The sequence below is a fragment of the Scyliorhinus canicula genome, chromosome 9 (genome assembly GCF_902713615.1).
Source record: "Scyliorhinus canicula chromosome 9, sScyCan1.1, whole genome shotgun sequence".
NCBI lineage: Eukaryota > Metazoa > Chordata > Chondrichthyes > Carcharhiniformes > Scyliorhinidae > Scyliorhinus > Scyliorhinus canicula.
The window spans coordinates 187,001,063-187,021,812 of record NC_052154.1 but is presented as its reverse complement, the minus strand read 5'-3'; the positions used below and the strand labels follow the sequence as shown (position 1 = coordinate 187,021,812).

General features: G+C 48.2%; 1 protein-coding gene across 1 annotated transcript in view; it reads right to left on the bottom strand.

Moving 5' to 3' along the window:
• slc5a12 (solute carrier family 5 member 12) overlaps window positions 1-20,750 on the bottom strand; it is an 81,080-nt gene that overhangs the window by 53,675 nt on the left and 6,655 nt on the right. Inside the window, exons 2-5 of the mRNA XM_038808320.1 lie at window positions 16,216-16,281; window positions 16,065-16,116; window positions 15,190-15,257; window positions 6,484-6,638 (exon numbers count right to left, since the gene is read on the bottom strand). Of these exons, the coding sequence (XP_038664248.1) occupies window positions 6,484-6,638; window positions 15,190-15,257; window positions 16,065-16,116; window positions 16,216-16,281 (341 nt within the window). The remainder of the gene's footprint in view (window positions 1-6,483; window positions 6,639-15,189; window positions 15,258-16,064; window positions 16,117-16,215; window positions 16,282-20,750) is intronic.

The following is a 20,750-nucleotide window of genomic DNA, read 5'->3' as shown; positions in this document are numbered from 1 at the left end:
TCATTGGAATCGACTGTGTTCCACGTGGGTCGATGCCAGCCCTTCAACGGTTGCTAAATCGGTCCACATGCGGCGCCAGTTTTGCTGTTGTACGTTCACGAATCCTGCTCTGGCATCAACACTTAGTCTCAGCAATGGAGAATCCGACCGATTAACTTTAACCCTGCTGCCTTTTATATTTATGGTTAATCAGAAAGAAAGACCTGCATTTTTAATGCTCATTGCACTATCACAAGTTACTGCAAAGTGTTTTACATCTAACCAAATACTTTATCAGGGTTTTGCCCTCTGCGATCGCCTCAGTCCTGGTGGTGATGTGGCCGCTGACTTGGTCACCTGCGACTCCGGGAGCGTGTTGTCCTCGTCTTCGTCACAACTGAGTGGATCCAGTGGGAGGACGGATCCTGCTGGGGTGGGGGCTGCTGTGAGGTTCACTGGAGGGAGGATGAGTGGTGCAGGGGTGAATGAGGCAACCGGAGGGGGGGGGGGGGGGTGTCAGGTCGTGGGTGGGGATCCAGCGGGTGCCAGGTCCCAGAGGGAGACTGTGTCCTGGCGCCCGTCGGGTTGTGCCACGTAGGTGTACTGCGGGTTTGCATGTAAGTGGTGGACTTTTTCGACCAAGGGAGTCTGACTTATGGGTCCGCACATGCTTCCGGAGGAGGACGGGTCCAGGAACTGTCAGCCATGTTGGGAGCGAGACCCCGGAGGTGGACTTCCTAGGGAAGGCAAACACACGTTCATGAGGGGTCTCGTTAGTCGCGGTGCAGAGGAGCGATCTGATGGAGTGGAGCGTGTCGGGGAGGACCTCCTGCCAGCGGGAGATCGGGAGATTTTTAGACCGCACGGCCAGCACTCTCCACCTGCTCGTTTCCTTGGGGGTTGTAGCTGGTCGTCCTGCTCGAGGCGATGCCCTTGCTGAGCAGGAACTGACGCAGCTCATCGCTCATGAAAGAGGATCCCCGATCGCTGTGGATATAGGTGGGAAAACCGAAGAGTGAAGATGCTGTGCATGGCTTTGAATACCGTGGCAGAAGTCATATCTGGGGCATGCGTTGGCGAAAGGGAACCTGGAGTACTCATCAATCACGTTCAGAAAGTACGTGTTGCGGTCGATGGAGGGGAGGTGCCCTTTGAAGTCCAGGCTGAGGCATTCAAAGGGGCAGGAGGCTTTCACCAGGTGCACTAGATCTGGCAGGTAGAAGTGCGGCTTGCACTCTGCGTAGACTTGGCAGTCTCTGTTGACGGTCCTGACCTCCTCAATTGAGTAGGGCAGGTTCCGGGCCTTGGTAAAATGCAAGAACCGGGTGACCCCCGTGTGGCATAGGTCATACTGGAGAGCCTGGAGTCGGTCCACTTGTGCACAGGCGATACAAGATCTCATAATTATAGTTGGAAAGCTCAATCCTCCACCTCAAGATCTTGTCATTTTTGATCTTGCCCCGCTGTGTATTATTAAACATTATGGCAACCGACCGTTGGTCAGTGAGATAGTGAATCTCCTGCCGGCCAGGTAATGCCTCCAATGTTGCACAGTTTCCACAATGGCTTGGGCCTCCTTTTCGACAGAGGAGTGCCGAATTTCGGAGGCATGGATGGTGCGGGAAAAGAAGGCCACAGGTCTGCCCGCCTGGTTGAGGGTGGCGGCCAGAGCTACGTCCGATGCATCGCTCTCCACCTGAAAGTGGAGGGACTCATCGACCACGTGCATCGTGGTCTTGGCGCTGTCTGCCTTGAAGCAGTTGAAGGCCTGGCAGGCCTCAGCCGCCAGGGGGAAAAACTGTGGACTGAATGAGTGGGCGGGCCTTGTCCGCATAATTAGGGACGCACTGGGCGTAATACGAGAAAAACCCCAGGCATCATTTCAGGGCCTTGGGACAGTGGGGGAGAGGGAGCGCCAGGAGGGGGCGCATGCGGTCGGGGTTGGGCCCTGGGACTCAATTTTCCACGACATAGCCAAGGATGGCTAAGCGGTTGGTGCGGAACACGCATTTCTCCTTATTGTATGTGAGATTAAGGAGTTTGGCTGTCTGGAGGAATTTTTGGAGGTTTGCGTCATGGTCCTGCTGATCGTGGTCGCAGATGGTGACGTTATCTAGGTACGGGAAGGTGGCCTGCAGTCCGTACCGGTCAACTATTCGGTCCATCTCTCGCTGGAAGACCAAAACCCCATAAGTGACGCCGAAGGGAATCCTAAGGAAGTGATAGAGGCGGCCATCTGCTTCGAACGCAGTATATTGGCGGTCCTCCGGGCGGATGGGGAGCTGGTGGTAGGCGGACTTCAAGTCCACTATGGAAAAGACTCGATACCGCACAATCTGATTGACCATGTCATATATGTGTGGGAGGGGGTACGCGTCGAGCTGCGTGTACCGATTGATGGTCTGACTGCAGTCAATGACCATCCTGTGCTTCTCTCCAGTCTTCACTACCACCACTTGAGCTCTCCAGGGGCTGTTGCTGGCCTCATTAACCCCTTCCCGCAGAAGCCGTTGAACCTCCGACCTGTTGAAGGTCCTGCTCCTAGTGGCGACGGCTTTGCGATCCGGGGTGAGGTTCGCAAACAGGGAAGGTGGATCGACCTTAAGGGTCGTGAGGCCGCAGACGGTGACGGAGGTCGGGGTCAGCCGAATTTGAAAGTTAGGCTTTGGAGATGGCACTGAAAATCCATGCCGAGTAACAGGGCAGCGCAGAGGTGGGGGAGGACGTAGAACCGTAAGTTGCTGAACTCTACGCGTTAGACGGTGAGGGTCGCGATGCAGTACCCCCGGATTTCCACGGAATGGGATCCAGAGGCCAGGGAGATTTTCTGGGTGACGGGGTGTACCGAAGGGGGGTGGATGAAGCTCTCGGTGCTCCGGAGTCAAAGAGGCAGGTCGTCTCGTGCCCATCAATCTTCACCGTCGTGGTCGTGGTCGCGAGGTTATGGGGCTGCGACTGATCCAGGGTGAGAGAGGCGAGCTGCGGCAGATGCTGGGAGGTCCAGGCTGGTCAGTGGTGGCGGAGATAGCGGCAGGCGATGAACGGCCAGGCGAGCAGGGGTCCTGAGGCGCCGTCCAAAACGGCGCCCACGGCGGGCAGCATCAAAGACGCGGCGCCCACAGTCCGCACGTGGCTTGCGATGAGGAAGATGGCAGCGCACACGTGCCGCACATGTCTTGCAGAGGGGAAAATGCCTGCACCCCTGGGCCTGGAAACAGCGGCGACCAACCGGCCTGGCAAACAGCAGCAAAGTGTCCTTGCTTCCACACCCATTGCAGGTAGCGCTCCGCGCCGGGCAGCGTTGCCTGGGGTGTTTGTTTTGCCCGCAAAAATAACACTCGGGGTCCCCCAGAGTTGGCTGGCTGCCGTGCGGCGCAGGCTTGCGGTGAGCTGGAGTCGGCAGATGGTGGGGCCCACGATGGTGCCGCGCGATCGGGGGCGTAGGACTGAACAATACGGGAGGCCACTTCTAACGAATTAGCGAGCTTCCTAGTACCCGCAAGATCGAGCGTACCCCCTTCCAGTAGCCGCTGGCGGACATACGCAGACTTGATGCCCGTGACGTAAGCGTTTCTAATTAAAAGTTTGGAGTGCTGGACTGCCGAAACTGCCTGGCCGTCACAGTTGCTATCTAGGATGAGTAGGGCACGCCAGAAATCATCCAGAGACTCCCCGGGGAGTTGCTGTCTCATGGCCAGGAGGTGCCTGGTGTATACTTGATTCACTGGTTGAACGTAATCTTGCTCAATAAATTGATGCATCATCAATTACCACAAAGACAAGAATAGTGGAACAATCGAGGCTTTATTCAGCAAGATGCTGTGCCTCCTGTAGCTGGAACCAGAATGGCTGCAGCATCAGAGAGCACACACTTTTATACGCCGCTTGCTGGGAGGAGCCAGCAGGCAGGGATTTACCGTTGTACCCTTAATGTAAGGGCAGTGCCGTAATACATATAATATGCCACTAGTGGTGACTACCACAACATGGGAACTAAAAATATATTAATATCATGTGAGGTCATTAAAATTTAAGCAGAATTCATCAGGATCCTCAGGTTTGACTCCTGCATTGGACACTGTGGATATCTTAGCCCACTGCCTTCACAAAGTTTGTCTGAAGGGTCTTCTGGCCTCTTGTGGATAGATTATAACTCTCCTCTTCTCTGCTTTCTCCAGCAAGCCCAATTTCAGAAAACATTGGAGCACATTCTCCTTTGTTGCACCATAATAATTCTCTATTCATCCTGCTTAAATACTCTTCCACTAACAGTTCCAGCACAGGCAAGAGTTTATTTCAGTGCTGAGTGGATGATACATCTATGAGGGTTCACAGATGTCAATCTTCACCCAATTCGATTCACTCCCTTGATATGAAGGAATGGCTGAAGCTCTGCACTCATCTTTGTCACTGATCAGTCTGCTGGAGCTGCTATTTCATTTTACAGGGGTCACCCATCGTTCCATGCAGGAAACCATGTGCAAGACATGACAGTGGTCAAGGACTGGATGCACTTGTCCATCATCCGCTCATGGATGTGCCTAGCCTCCGGGATCTTCGCCAGATGTTTCCTTATCCCAAGTTGCAGCTGCAGAAACTGTTATGTTGCTGACATCGCTGGAGGCACATAAGCGCTCTGGAGCTCAGTATGGATCTATATTCACACAGTCCTCCCAAAGTCAGTGGCCTCAGCTGTCACAGCCTCCACCAGCTGCTCGGGCAGGTCTGTGATATGCTCACCAAGCTGTGATTCTGAATCTACTCGCAAACACACATTCACTGACATGACAGTATCTGCACTGTTGGAGGATATGGGGCACAGACATGACAATCCCTCCTTTGAAGATCCCTACGCCTACTCAGAGGCAGTCAGATATCCCCGATCTCTCCAGCTTTCTGCTCCTCGGAATCACCCTAATCTATGAGAGAGAAGAGGAACATGGGTTGTACGTGAGAGACACACTCTAATCCCCTGACCATGATTTTCTCACTCTCCTGGTTGCCATTCCTGTCTCTCCATCTGCAACTGTCATTTCCAAAGGCTCCTCCTCCATGGGGTGGAACAGGTCAAGATGTGAAGAAACAGCAACCCTTTTCCAGTCTTGGGTCTTTGATAGAATCATAGAATCTCTACAGTGCAGAAGGAGGCCATTCTGCCCATCAAGTCTGCATTGACCCTCCAAAAGAGCGCCCTACCTAGGCCCACTCCCCCACCCTATCCCGCAACCCCACCTAACCTGCACATCTTTGGACTGTGGGAGGAAACCGGAGCACTCGGAGGAAACCCACGCAGACACGGGGAGAACGTGCAAACTTCACACAGTCTCCCCAAGGTGGAAATCTAATCCGGGTCCCTGGCACTGTAAAGCAGCTGTGCTAACCCTATTGTGTCCCAGTTACTCCTTTGGTCACAAGAAGGAAGTCTGTTAGCTTTTCCTTTGGTACAGAAACAATGCCTATGCTGTTACGGGCTCAGTGGTCCACGATGGGGAAGCATGAATGCCATCTACATATAACCACACTCTCGAGAGACCTTGTGGGCAACAGCAATAACAGATGGGCACCTCTAACCAAGAAGCAGAATGTCTCTATCAGGATATGCGCCACAGATTAGGTGGTCACTCTCACTCCACTAACTGAACTGTTCGCATTGCCACATTCAAGCATCAATGGGGAAAGAGCTGTGGACTATTTCACCTTTGTGGCTGAAGGAGTTATCAGATGCATTTGTGGCAGTGGATTCAGATTCTAGAGATGACCCATGACTGATGTCGTCCTTTGCAATTTTTGTCCACATTTGCTTGTTTAGGTGGGCTATTCTTCTCCTCCCTGGGGAAGATGACCTCCTGCCTTGCCCTAGAAGCCTGGAGGAGAACTTGCAAGGATGCATTTAGTGTGGGGCCACCCTGGGTCTTCTTTCCGCCATTATTGCTGTAGGTTTCTGGTCAACTCCTTGGGTGAAGGTTTCGGTCAAGGAACATCAGAAGATTGATTGCAATCAAGGGGAGGACTCCACTGTTGGTTGAACAGTGAATACATGGCTGGTGAACCTTTGAATATGGTGTCAGCATCTGATGCCATCTTCACCGCTGACCCAGTGGAAGACTCTGGAGTCACTCATGAGCAGCTGCTGTGAGAACTCATGTAGCTGGCCTCTGAATGTCTGAGCGGAGGCAGCACCCACTTGTAATGCCTACACCAACAACAGTGACCTGGCCATTACATCCATTCCTCTGTCCTCTTCCTGACAATGCAATACCCGGCAATTATGATTCAGAAGTAACTTTCAGAAGGATAGCCTCAAATCAGTATTGTTGAATTTATTATAGAAAATTCAATAAGAAAATACTTTCTGATTCACCAAGAAAGATCCCCCCACCCCCAGCAGGGCAAGTTAATCACTTGTCAGTAATGAACTCTTTGTCAATATTAAGAGGGATATCTAAACTTCAACTACTTTGTATGTTAAGGAAGTCTCAGTGGTCGCTATGCAGGGTTACTTACTCAAATATATTTAGTCTGTCGCCTTCCGCAGCTATCGTCATCACCTTCTTGCTTCCTCCTAAACTGATGGTTCCTTGGATAAGAACTATGAAGAATCCCAAAACCATCACAATTAGCTGGAACGCGTCTGTCCACACCACTGCCTTCAAACCACCCTAAGAAAGTTTAAAGAAGCAGCAACACGGATGTTAAATGTTCATCCTCGAGAAGAGTCATGTTTTTAAAATTGTAATAGGCTGTTACTAGCTGTGTGTGTGTGTGCGTGTGAGGGGTGGGGGGGGGGGGGGGGGGGGGCTGAACAGGGGTGCTAGTTCATGTGCAAGATTGCTGAGAGCAGCTGCCAGAGGCAGCAGGAGATGAGGGCAATTTTAATCTCTTGAGTCTGGCTCCAATGCTGGCAATCCACTTCCTGCCTGGAATGGGAGAAGAGCATGGAGAGCAGCCAATGGGAAGGGAAGATTGGGGTGTTCCCTGGACATCAGCCGGCTTCTAGTTAAGTGGGAAAAGAGTGGATATTGGGACAGTTTCACACAAATAACGGAAGTGGAAGTATTTTCTAAGGTCCACAGGGACACTCTTGTGTTTCTGGGCCCCACAAAGGAAATCTTTTTGACCAACCTGGAAGAACGCTTTATCTTTCCCCCCCAGTTGCCGCCCTGCTGCAGTCAGCCTATGACGTAACTGAGTCTCAATTTGCGTAAAGGTACGAATCTCCCTGTACAGCACAGAAGGCATAAACAGAGTCAGTAGCCTGCATGGTAGCCAACTGCTGCATTTAAGGGGCTGTCCCTTAATTTGACTGTTTGCAAATCCCACCCCCCTCCCTCCCCATTAAAGAGATAACAAAACAGACAGGGAGTCAGCCCTGCTGAGACAGAAAGTCTACAACTGCAGAGGTGATATGACCAGGGTTTTCTGTTCCCATTTTTTCAGGGGCGGTGTTGAGCTCAGGAGCGGAAAATCTCACGCGAAACCCAAGTCATGTTGTAAGTGGGTGGGAAAGCTTGTCTCAATTGTCCCCTTCCCCTGCCAGTGGCGAACCACTTTTCAAACCATGCAACGGCAAGAAACTTATTTCAATAAATTCACATCTAATTACCAGGCCACCCCATAAAAAATTAGCCCTCCTCCCCATCCAAAGATCCACCCACGTCGGTGTGATGGGGTCAGTACAAATCACAACTGCTTTCAAAAGGCGTGCATCTGGCGAGCTGACCTCTGAGGAGAGACTGGAGATGGAGAGCTCACAAAGCGGCACTGCTTTTTCAGAGGGGCCAGAGGACACTAGGGAAGCCCTCATGGATGGTTGGCACGGTAGCACTGTGGTTAGCACTGTTGCTTCACAGCGCCAGGATCCTGGGTTCAATTCCCAGCTTGGTCACTGTCTGTGCAGAGTCTGCACGTTCTCTCCATGTCTGCGTGGGTTTCCTCCCACAAGTCCCCAAAGACGTGCTGTTAGGTAATTTGGCCATTCTGAATTCTCTGTCAGTGTACCCGAACCGGCGCCGGAATGTGGCTACGAGGGGCTTTTCACAGTAACTTCATTGCAGTGGTAATATAAGCCTACTTGTGACAATAAATATCATTATTATTATTGAGGGACAAAGATCAGAGTGCTGCAGGATGAAAACTTGGAGGCAGTAGAGGTGGGATGGGATGGAGAGGGCAGAAGAGTCAGGGTCAGAGGGGAAAAGACTCCAGGCCAGAGAGGGAAGACAGTCAAGTATTAAAATCACTGTTCCTGAGGTTCTCCTCCTGGGTCACAACCTTTTTGCAGGGCCCATACACTGGTACAGTGGTGGGTGGCCAGTCATCTCCAACTGACGCATCCACTTAAATGTTGAGTTGGGGGAGTGGGGTGGCGGCACTGGTCACAGCAAGCTCATTACTGACAAGGGCAAGTCAAATGGTAAGACATGTTAGCAATGAACATTCCGTTGCAGCAGACATCATTCAAGCAGAAGTCAATTAACATGCTGGAGTCAAACTGCTGTCTGAATTATGCCCAATAAATCACCACTGATGTGTGCGAGTGCCACTGATTACCACTAAGCAGTTAACCCTTAGTGTGCTGACAACTGCTTTAGTCTCCCTGCAATTGAATTCAAAAGTTGCAAGGTTGTGCTTCAGTTGTACAGGGCACTGATGAGATCACTGTCCAACTGGGGGCGAGCACCTCCACCTCCTTGGACAGTTAACAAGGCCACACTGCCTGAGGAGAGTGCAACAAACCCTGAGATGTCCAAAGATGTGCAGATTAGGTGAATAACTTAACGAATCATAGAATCCCCACAGTGCAGGCGGCTGTTCGGCCCATCGCATTCCACCGAAACCCACACCTCCGCCCTATCTCCCTAACTCCACACATTGATCATGACCAATCTACCTAACCTGCAGCTCTGCTGACATTAAGGGGTAATTTTAGCATGGCCAATTCACCTGACCCAAACACCCCTTCCTATCTACCCACACACACCCGCACAACAGTGGGCAAAAGGTGGTTGAAAAGCAACGGAAATATTGATAAAATAAAAGGATAAAGGATTTTTGATGAACTGGGATGACATCCAATTAGTATCTTTCTGAAGTTCAGGATTTTATTTCGGTACTTTTATCTTCTAAGCTTGAGATTTATTGGCCATGCTAAATTGCCCGTTAGTGTTGAAAGATGTGCAGGTTAGGTAGATTACGGGGATAGGCCGGGGGAAGTGGGCCTCGGCTGTGTGCAGACTTGGTGGGCCGAATGGCCTCCTTCTGCACTGTAGGGAGTCGATGTGTGCTTAGGTGCATTTTGACTTGTGTGCCCCGTTGAATGGGTTGCACACAAGGCCTTGGAGTGAAGCTTGAGACAATGCCTGCATCTGAAATGGGAGCTCAGGATGCAGTAGAGTGGCCAAAGTTGTGGTCACTCATCAAGTGAGGCAAGGGTGGTGCCCAGTCAGGGAGTGAACCGGTCATCAAGGTTGGCACCAGCACGAGTTACTGGCTATCAACATGCTGCTCCGAAAGGTGATTGGGCAAATGTTGTCTGCAAGGAGACAAATGCTAACCATAATTCTCTCTTTCATTTTGCAGCGATTTGAGCGAGGAAACAATGAGCGAGATAGCCTGCGGAACTGGCAATTCTTCTGGCCCACAGAGAGGAAACAGGATATCAACAGAGGTGCCTAGCTCTCCAGAGGCCTAAACAAAGCCCAAGGAGGAAGGAATGACAGAGCCTGCTCTGCAGGCAGGAAAGGTGAGAGAGGTCACTTGGAGGTATCTTCCAAGACACAGGGTGCACAGATGGTGCATGACATTCTTGCAAATGAGCTAGAACCAGTGTCTCTGAAGGTTTTGCCTGTCAATGGAACTAGTGGCTCACTTATGAATTATTCTGCAAGACTTGGAGCCACAGGAACATGGAGGGCATGTCGAAGTTTATATAGTTTGTTGCCCGGGCAAAAAGGGCTTCCATGACCTCACGGACGCACTTGTGGGCACTTTAGATGCTTTTTAGATGCCACACAAGTCCTGCGCGAGCCCTAGAATGATCCTGAGGCATGGACGTGAAGGCTGTAAGCGGCTATCCTCCTCCATCTTGTGGTGCCAAGTCCACGTGAACATGGCACAGGTGCCGCACTGTCCCCTTGTTGAGGACACGTTGTCCATCATCTGTTCGAAGGACCAGCGACCCCTGTGCACCCTGGGCTGTCGACTGGTCCCTCCTTGGCCTGATGGGCGGCCAGGTCCACAGGGTGTGGGGACTGGGCCCGGTACATGGGCCGCCTCGAGTCTCTGTCGACGTTGCTGCCACCGTGTTCACCGGCGTCTGGTCGCTCTGGCTTGCCAGCAGCGCCGCAATAGCAGCCTCCGCGTAATCTCATGTAATATCCGTAAGGAATTGGAGAGGGAGACAGACTGGCTACCAGTGGTGTCTTCCACCCCAGGACCCTCCATTCCCCCATTGCTTCACCCACCGCCCCCCTCCCCCCTAACAAAATCCCCTGCCATCCGACATACCCTGCCCACCCACCCTCGGCTGCAGCACAGGCCCCTGGTCACCAGATCCCAGACCCTGTACACCTGCATATAAATATTACTTGGACCAGGTGCTAGTGCCCTACCAAGTGCACTCACCCACCCCCTGGTCACGGAAATGTCCTCAGTGTTAGTGCCAAGCCCGTGGGTGTCCGGTTGTTGGCTTCTGCGTACGTTGTTGCTTCTTTCAGAGTTCAGGCACAGTATCCAGGCACCAGTCAGATTGGGATGCTGAGCAATAACTCCCATATGCTACATGGCACGCCCACCCACTAGAATTTACTTGGGAGGTGTGAAGCGCTCACTCAAGTACAATTGTCAATTCCCTATTGGCAATAGCCTTCAATCATTTGGCCGGAGGCCTTCACAGTCCGTGGGTGTTATTGGATGTTGATGGGAGAGACAGGCAGGGGCTGGAGTTGCCCCTATTATGGGTACACACGATCCAGGGGTTGGCACAGCGGACCTGCGGGCACTGAGACTGGTTCTGCTCCTGAAAGGGTCTCTCTCTTCAAAAGTCTCTGCACAACTAAGCAAGTAAACTGTTTGCTAACTTTATTTATAAGTGGCATTTGAACTGTATTGGATTGCTTAATTGGAGCTGGTAGCAGGTATAGATAGTAAGTTTACGTTTTTCCTCATGTTTAAGAACTGTTTAACAAATCATTTTCTTTGATGTTAATTTTTTTTACATTATTTGCGGGATGTGAGCATCGCTGGCTGGGCCAGCATTTATTACCCGTCCTTAGTTGCCCTTCAGAAGGCGATCGGGAGCTGCCTTCTTGAACCGCTGCAACCCCTGAGCTGTCGGTACACCAAAGTGCTGTTAGCGAGAGTTCCAGGATTTTGACAGTGAAGGAATGGCGACATATTTCCAAGTCGGGGTGGTGAGTGACTTGGAGGGGGAACCTCCAGGTGGTGGAACTCCCTGGTATCTGCTGCTCTTGTCCTTCTCGATGGTAACGGTCACGGGTTTGGAAGATGCTGCTGAAGGAACTTGGCGAGTTACTGCAGTGCATCTTGTAGATGGTACACACGGCTGCCACTGTTCGTCGGTGGTGGGATTGAATGTTTATGGGAGGGGGAGCTATCAATTGGGCTGCTTTGTTCTGGATGATGTCGAGCTTCCCGAGTGTTACTGGAGCTGCACTCATCCAGACAAGTGGAAAAAGTTATATTACACTCCTGATTTGTGCCTTGTATATGGTGGACAGACTTTGGCCGGGGGGGGGGGGGTCAGGGAGTGAATTGCTCGCTGTAGGATTTCAAGTCTTTGAGTTGCTCTGGTAGCTAGAATATTAATATGGCTAGTCCAGTTCAGTTACTGATCAATGGTAACCCCCAGGATGTTGACTGTGCCAGCCTGGATATTGTCCAGGCCTTGCTGCATTTAGACATAGATTGCTTCAATATCTGAGGAATTGCGAATGGTGCTGAACATTGTGCAATCATCATCTACGAACATCCCCAGTTCTGACCTTACGGTGGAAGTAAGGTCTATGATGAAGCAGCTGAAGGTGGTTAGGCCTAGGACACTATACTGACAAACTCCTGCTTTGATGTCCTGGAGCTGAGATGATTGACCTCTGACCACCACAACCATCTTCCTTTGTGCCAGGTATAACTCTAACCAGCAGAGAGTTTCCCCCCTGAATCCCATTAATTCCAGCTTTACTTGGGCTCCTTGATGCCCATCGATCAAATGCTGTCTTGATGTCAAGGGCACTCACTCTCAGCTCACCTCTGGCATTTAGCTCTGTTATCCATGTTTGAACCAAAGCTGTAATAAGGTCAGGAGCTAACTGGCCCTGGTGGAACTCAAACTGAACGTCCGTAAGCAGGTTTTTGCTGAATAAGTGCCACTTAATAACACTGTTGATGACTCCTTCCATCAATTTGCTGATGAAGGAAAGTAGGCCGATGGGGCGGTTATTGGCTGGGTTGATAATTGGCTGTGTTGGATTTGTCCTGTTTCTTGTGCACAGGACACATCTGAGCAATTTTCCACATTGCCAGGTTGATGCCAGTGTTGTAGCTGTACTGGAACAGCTTGGCTGGGGTGTGGCAAGTTCTGCAGCAGAGATTTTCAGTGTTATTGTGAGAGCAGTCGGGGCCCATAGCCTTTGTAGTATCCTGTGCCTTCAATCATTTCTTGATATCACATGGAGTGAATTGTGTTGGCTGAAGACTGAAATCTGTGATGCTGGGGACCTCTGGAGGAGACTGAGATGTATCATCCACTCAGCATTTCTGGCTGAAGATTGTGGCGAATGCTTCAGCCTTGTCTTGAGTACAGATGTTCTGGATTTCTCCATCATTGAGGATGGGGATATTTTACGGAGCCTCCTCCTCCAGTGAGTTGTTTAATTGTCCAGGGCTGGATGTGGCAGTACTGCAATGCTAAGATCTGATGGGTTTGTTGTGGAATCGCTTAGCTCTGTTATTACTTGCTGCTTATCCTGCTTCGGACACAAGTAGTCCTATGCTGCAGCTTCACGAAATTGTCAGCTCATTTTTTTTAGGTATGCCTGGTATTGCTCCTGGCATGCTCACCTGCACTCTTCATTGAACCAGAGTTGGTCTCCTGGCTTGATGGCAATGATAGAGTTGGGGATATGCCGGACCATGAAGTTGCATGTTGTGGTTGAGTACAATTCTGTTGCTGCTGATGACCCACAGTGCCTCATGGATGCCAGTGGTAGTTCTTTTCAAAGTCGGTAAAAGTGCCACGCAACACGATGGAGGGTATCCTCAATGTAACAACGGGACTTTGTCTCCACATGAACTGCACGGTCGTCCCTTCTACCGATATGTCATGGACAGTTGCATCTGCAGTAGACAGGCTGCCGAGAATGAGATCAAGTATGGTTTTTTTTCTCTTGTTGGTTCCCTCAACACCTGTCCCTGTCTAGCAGCTCTGTCCTTTAGGAGCTGGCCATCTCAGTCTGTGGTACTATTACCGAGCCACTCTTGGTGATGGACATTGAAGTCCCCCACCAGATATATTCTGCTCTCATCCCCCTCAAGTGTTTCTTCCAAGTCGTGTTCAACATGGATGGTCTTATGTTGAATAAAAACCTCCACTACTAGAACTCTCACACTTGAGTGGTATTATTCTTAAACCACAACAGTAGTCTTCTCAGAAACTATCGCAAAACATTTTGTGAATTCTCCATCTAGGCTGCCTTTGCTTATATGATTTTCCAGTCTATATGTGGATAAAAATGCACCATGATTATCATTGCACCATTCTGATAAGCTTCCTTTCTCCTTTATACCCTGTCCTACCAAGTGGTAAATATTAAGGGGCCAGTACACCACCCCCACAAGTGACTTCTTGCCTTTACCATTTCTCATCTCTACCCAACCCTCTTCTACATACTGGTCTCCTGCGCTTATGATGTGGAGGTGGTGGCATTGGACTGGGGTGGCACAGTAAGAAGTCTTACACCAGGTTAAAGTCCAACAGGTTTGTTTTGAATAACTAGCTTTTTGCATGCAGCTCCTTCCTCAGGTGAATGAAGAGTTGGGTTCCACAAACACATATATGGACAAATTCAATGATGCAAGATGATACTTTGAAATTGAGTCTTTGCAGATAATTAAGTCTTTACAGATCCAGACAGTGCGACTGGAAAGAGGGATAATCACAGGTTAAAGAGGTGTGGATTGTCTCAAGCCAGGACAGTTGGTAGGATTTTTGTAAGCCCAGGCCAAATGGTGGGGGGGGGGGGGGGGTGAATGTAATGCGACAAGGTCCCGGTTGAGGCCGTACTCATGCATGTGGAACTTGGCAGTGAACTTAGGTCATCCCTCTCGATTGTGCTAATATCACTAAATCACAGAGCCACCCCTACACCTTGTGGGCTTCTAGTCCTTCGTAAATGGCATGTACTCTTCAATGTTAAGTTCACAGACTGTGTCAGCCTGCAGCATTGTGTAATGGCCACCAGATCGTACTTATTTATTTCTATTGGCACTATCAATTCATCTGCTTTGTTTTAAATGCTGTGGACATTCAAATAAAGAGCCTTTAGTTTTGCCCTTTTGTTATCTTTGTAATCTCTGGCCTCATCTGCTGATTTACCCTTCCTTTCACAGTCTGTTTCTCATTTCCCATATAAATACTGTTTTCATTTCAGACTGTATCAGTGGGAGCTTTTTATCGCAGAACTCACAGAATGAAAACAAGAAGTAAAATAAAACTTAAATGTCACTGAGAACAAACTGCCCTCTAATGCCTTTTTGTCATGCATGATCTGAGCATCGAATATTTTTCAGCGAATCATAGAATAGAATCCTTGCAGTGCAGGAGAGCATTGAGCCCATCGAGTCTAAACCAGTCGTCTGAAAGAGAACCCTACCTAGGCCCACTCCCCCGCTCTATCCTTGTAACGTCACAACCCCAACTACCGGTTGGACACTAAGGGACAATTTAGAATGGCCAATCCACCTAACCTGCACATCTTTGGATTGTACACATGGCAACTTATGCTAGGCCTGTGGGGAATCTCCCGGGTTACTGCAGTCGTAGAGCTTCAAGGGGATATTGATTATAACCGATAAAATATTGGGATAAATGTCATACAAAATAGTGAGTATTTGTTTCAGAAAGCTCAACTCTAGACCTGTGAAATTGTTGCACAAGTGCCTTATTGATTGATGAATGCAAGCACATATACATACCAGGGTGCAGTAGAAGGTGCAAACACTTCCTGTTGCAAACACTGAACCCCATAGATTAAAACCAGTCACTAAGGAAGAAGAATGCACATACTTAAAATGCAAATAAACTTCAAATATAAAAAGGAAATTAAACATGAACGATAAAGAAAATAATTTAAAAAGTAAATTGCACTGAAATTACCAATGTTTTCTTCTGAATAAGGATGGCAAAGTGGTTAGCATTGCTGCCTCAGGGACCCTGGTTCAATTCCAGCCTTGGGTCACTGTCTGTGTGGAGTTTCTACGTTCTCTGCGTGGGTTTCCTCCGGGTGCTCCGGAGTTTCCTCCCACAGTCCAAAGATGTGCGGGTTTGGTGGATTGGCTGTGATAAATTGCCCCTTAAGTGTCCAGGAATGTGCAAGTTAGGTTATGAGTTTACGGGGATAGGATTGGGTGGGAATGTAAACCTACTTATGACAATAAGATTATTATTATGTGGCAGTGGACACGGGTAGAGTGCTCATTCGAAGAGTCGGTATGGACTCGATGGGCCAATTCACTGTAGGGCTACTATGAATCTTCAGACCAATTCAAAAACAGCCAAAATAGGGTTTAAAAGCGATTTATGTTAAATATTGATCAAAATAGGAGCAAATTTGGATTGTTGCATGTTTCAGGGGTGATATAATACAGCTGGGGAAGAACTTTGGCAGCTGTTATATTTATTTATTTATTCTTTAATAGAAATCTTGCAAAATCTTGCTCACAGCAAACAGCAATGGTTTCAGATGCTGAATTACTGGACCTTTTTACTGCACTAAACTTCAAAACCTGGACAAGCTTTCCCTGAGTAAATAACTTGTAATGTTCAATAATTACCATTCCATTACACTTACCTTGACTCAGTGCCAGAGCCGGTGCATAAATTACAACACTTGTGTAGAGAATCTGAAGATCAAAAAATAAAATCAATTTAACTCTTTCTTGTTTCAAGCAAAATGGAACTATAAATTTCACAACTGAATTTCAACAATTGTGGCTCCTTACGGTTTGCAGGACATACATAACAGTAGCAGCAAGACGAACCACGTTATTGAACCGCAATTCCAAATACTGAAATAGAAAAGGAAAGAGAAGCAAAATTATACACTTATCCAAAAGTGAATCGGCGGAGAAAAACCTTTTTTGTGCCATCTTGCACATTCTCAGATGTCCCAAAATGCCGAATAGCCAAGCCATTACTTTTGGAAATTGAGGGCAGAATTTTCTGACCATTCGCGCCAGCGGGATCTTCTGGTCCCGCTGACGGCGAACCCATGGAGTGGATTCAACGGCAAAGCCCACTGACAGCGGCGAGACCAGAAAAAAACACCGCCAGGCCGACTCCCACCACCGAGGAACACGCTGCTGGGAGTGGCAAAAGCTCCCAGAGTGTGTTGTTTATTAAACAAGCATGACAACCAATCCTTACCAGGTCCCGCATGTCCCAATATGTGGATATTGTAAAGCACATAAAGGGTCACTAGATGGTGCTATAGCGCAACCATATAAATATCATATGCCTCCTTGACCTATGGGCGATAGATGGAGATATAGTTGTGAGATAGTTGACTAATAGTATAGTTAATAGTGTAAATGTGTCGTGTAATCTTTACTCAACCAATTTCTTAGTAATATGTTCAAATCTAATTCAGTATTGTGTAATGAATTAGCTTTGTTTATTAAACACAGCTGTTCTTTGTTAGCACTACAACCGTCACCATCCTGAAAGAACTTAAAACAAAGAACACAACACCAGTCATGAGAAAAAATGCCCAGTTGGTGTGTTTTGCTGTTGTTTAAAGGGTCACTTTTGGCCAGGATCCTGGGAGAAATCCCCTGCTCTGCTGAGATCTCCTGAGGCAGAAATGGTAGTGTGGATGATCTTAACAGTTTTGAGAGTCGGCGATCTTTGTGATGGAGACGATTGATGGTCAAAGGTTCTGCAGCAGCTGATGTTGTGCAGTCAGATTCAGGGAGTAAATTGGGAAATATCCATTACATCTAATTAAAACAGCCTTTTCAGCTTCACTTTATACCCTGTACTGATGGTGTGAGCAGAGTATATGAAGACTGGGTAGCAAGGGAAAGGGTTGGCCCACTGAAGGATAGGCAAGGGAATCGATGTGTGGAGCCAGAGGAAATGGGCGAGGTATTAAATGAATACTTTGCATCAGTATTCACCAAAGAGAAGGAATTGGTACCTGTTGAGTCTGGAGAAGGGACTGTAAATAGCCTGGGTCACATTGAGATCCAAAAAGACAAGGTGTTGGGCGTCTTGAAAAATATTAAGGTAGATAAGTCCCCAGAGCCGGATGGGGTCTACCCCAGAATACTGAAGAAGGCTAGAGAGGAAAATGCTGAGGCCTTGACAGGAATCTTTGGATCATCACTGTCATCGGGTGATGCCCCGGAGGACTGGAGAATAGCCAATGTTGTTCCTTTGTTTAAGAAGGGTAGCAAGGATAATCCAGGGAACTACAGGCCGTTGAGCCTTACGTCAGTGGTAGGGAAATTACTGGAGAGAATTCTTCGAGACAGGATCTACTCCCATTTGGAAGCAAATGGACGTATTAGTGAGAGGCAGCACGGTTTTCTGAAGGGGAGGTCGTGTCTCACTAACTTGATAAGAGTTTTTCGAGAAGGTCACAAAGATGATTGATGCAGTTAGGGCAGTGGATGCTGTCTATATAGACTTCAGTAAGGCCTTTGACAAGGTCCCTCATGGTAGACTGGTACAAAAGGTGAAGTCACACGGATCAGGGGTGAGCTGGCAAGGTGGATACAGAACTGGCTAGGTCATAGAAGGCAGAAAGTAGCAATGGAAGGGTGCTTTTCTAATTGGAGGGCTGTGACTAGTGGTGTTCCGCAGGGATCAGTGCTGGGATCTTCGCTGTTCGTAGTATATATAAATGATTTGGAGGAAAACGTAACTGGTTTAATTAGTAAGTTTGCAGACGACATAAAGGTTGGTGGAATTGTAGATAGCGATGAGTATTGTCAGAGGATACAGCAGGATTTAGATCGTTTGGAGACTTGGGCGGAGAGATGGCAGATGGAGTTTAATCCGGACAAACGAGGTCATGCATTTTGGAAGGTCTAATGCAGGTAGGGAATATACAGTGAATGGTAGAACCCTCAAGAGTATTGAAAGTCAGAGAGATCTAGGTGTACAAGTCCACAGATCACTGAAAGGGGCAACACAGGTGGAGTAGGTAGTCAAGAAGGCATACGGCATGCTTGCCTTCATTGGTCGGGGCATTGAGTGTAAGAATTGGCAAGTCATTTGCAGCTGCATAGAACCTTAGTTAGGCCACACTTGGAGTATAGTGTTCAATTCTGGTCACCACACTACCAGAGGATGTGGAGGCTTTAGAGAGGGTGCAGAAGAGATTTACCAGCATGTGGCCTGGTATGGAGGGCATTAGCTATGAGGAGCGGTTGAATAAACTCGGTTTGTTCTCACTGGAACGACGGAGGTTGAGGGGCGACCTGATAGAGGTCTACATAATTATGAGGGGCATAGACAGAGTGAATAGTCAGAGGCTTTTCCCGAGGGTAGAGGGGTCAATTACTAGGGGGCATAGGTTTAATGTGAGAGGGGGAAGGTTTAGAGGAGATGTACGAGGCACGTTTTTTTACACGGAGGGTAGTGGGTGCCTCGAATTCACTGCCGGAGGAGGTGGTGGAAGCAGGGACGATAGTGACATTTAAGGGGCATCTTGACAAATACATGAATAGGATGGGAATAGAGGGACATGGACTCAGGAAGTGTAGAAGATTTTAGTTTCGACGGGCAACATGGTCGGCACGGGCTTGGAGGGCCGAAGGGCCTGTTCCTGTGCTGTTCTTTTCTTTGTTCTTTGTGGCTATGCTTAAAACAAATATAATTGCTGTCCATTAGCACTAAAATATTGTTTACAATAGTTCAACAAACTGGAAAACATCAAATGCAGCAGTAGTCATCTTCTAATGCAGTGTCACCTGTGAAAACCTGCTTAGACAAATACATGAAAGCACCTTCTCAAAGGTGTACTGAAAAACATGCTCATGTACAAACCTGTTGGCACTGGAACTGGGTGGAACTTCAACACAGTGCTGCCTTTTTTACATCTAAAAAGCAGGCAGACCGCGGCTGAAAATCAGGGACTGCAGGTCAGCACCTTGATTAATAATAATAACTTTTTGTCACAAGTCGGCTTCAATGAAGTTGCTGTGAAAAGTCCCTCGTTGCCACAACTAATGTGGTACTCCGCTTAACCAGTAAATGGAGAATAGTCCAACTGCTGCAAGATGGATGAACATCCAAATCTAGGTCCTGCACTAGTTACAGGACCCCCAATTTCAAATTCTGGTACACATGGGCTCCAAATCATTTCACCACATGCTGAGGGGCCTATCCAACAACCCACAAGGACGAGGGACATGACTGAGATTACCCACGATTCATTCAACAGCCATCATGAACCCTCCTGGCAGCTTTCTTTCCTTGGGATGCGGGTATTTGTTGCCCATCCCTAATTGTCCTTGAGAAGGAAGGGGTGAGCCACCTTCTTGAACCAGCACAGGCTGTCTGGTTTGTTACAACTCAGTGGCTTGCTCGGCCATTTAAGAGGACAGAGGAGTCAACAGCATTGCTGAGTCTGTGAAAATGTATGCCAGGTCATTTTAAGACAGCAAATTTCCTTCTGTGAAGGACATGAGTAGAATCATTACTGAGAGTAGTTTTCAATTCCAGATTCATTAATTGCATGGAAATTCTATCCTCTCTTGTTTTTTCCCCAAGGTTTATGGGGTTACCACAATGCTGGTTATTTACACTTCCATATCAAGCAAATTGTTTAGGGGAACTTGGTGGGTTGTTTTACAGCCAGGTGCCCATCCTGTTACCATCCCTCCTCATTTATGCAGGCTGGGGACCAGCACGTTCTGGCTTTCCTTTATCGATAGTTGCATTCTTTTGTAGCCAGCGAGTCCTGAGACTTGAACACCGGATGTGAAGCTCAAAGACCGGATTATGTAGCTCAGAGACCGGTGAGCCACTCACCAAACTATCCCAGCTCCTTGCTGAAATGAGACTGACAGATTAAATTAGCAACCAGGGTCACTGAGAATCTCAGATCCAATATTCACTGCTTTCCGGATATATATATATATATATATATATAGAAATTGTTTGTAGTTGAGCAGTACGTGATCAGCAAAACCGCTTCCAACTCTCAGTTCTTGCATACTTTTCCTTTTCTGAAGAAATTGATACGATTTTTCTGGCATTGTCGAAAATCGCTGACATTGATAAGGAAATTGCTTGAGAAATTACAGCAGGGGGTCAGGTGTAAAGTTAATCAATGCATTTTTATTACACATTTGACTGAGTAAATCAACAGAACACCGAACCGTACCTAAAAAAGTTTGCCATTTCAATGGTTACAATCCCAGCTGATGTTGCTGCAGGGCAGTCAGATCCAAGAGCGGAACCCCTGAATAATAGATTGTAACTTTAATTTTCTGTTTAGAGATATGGATGAACAAAGTCGTGGGAC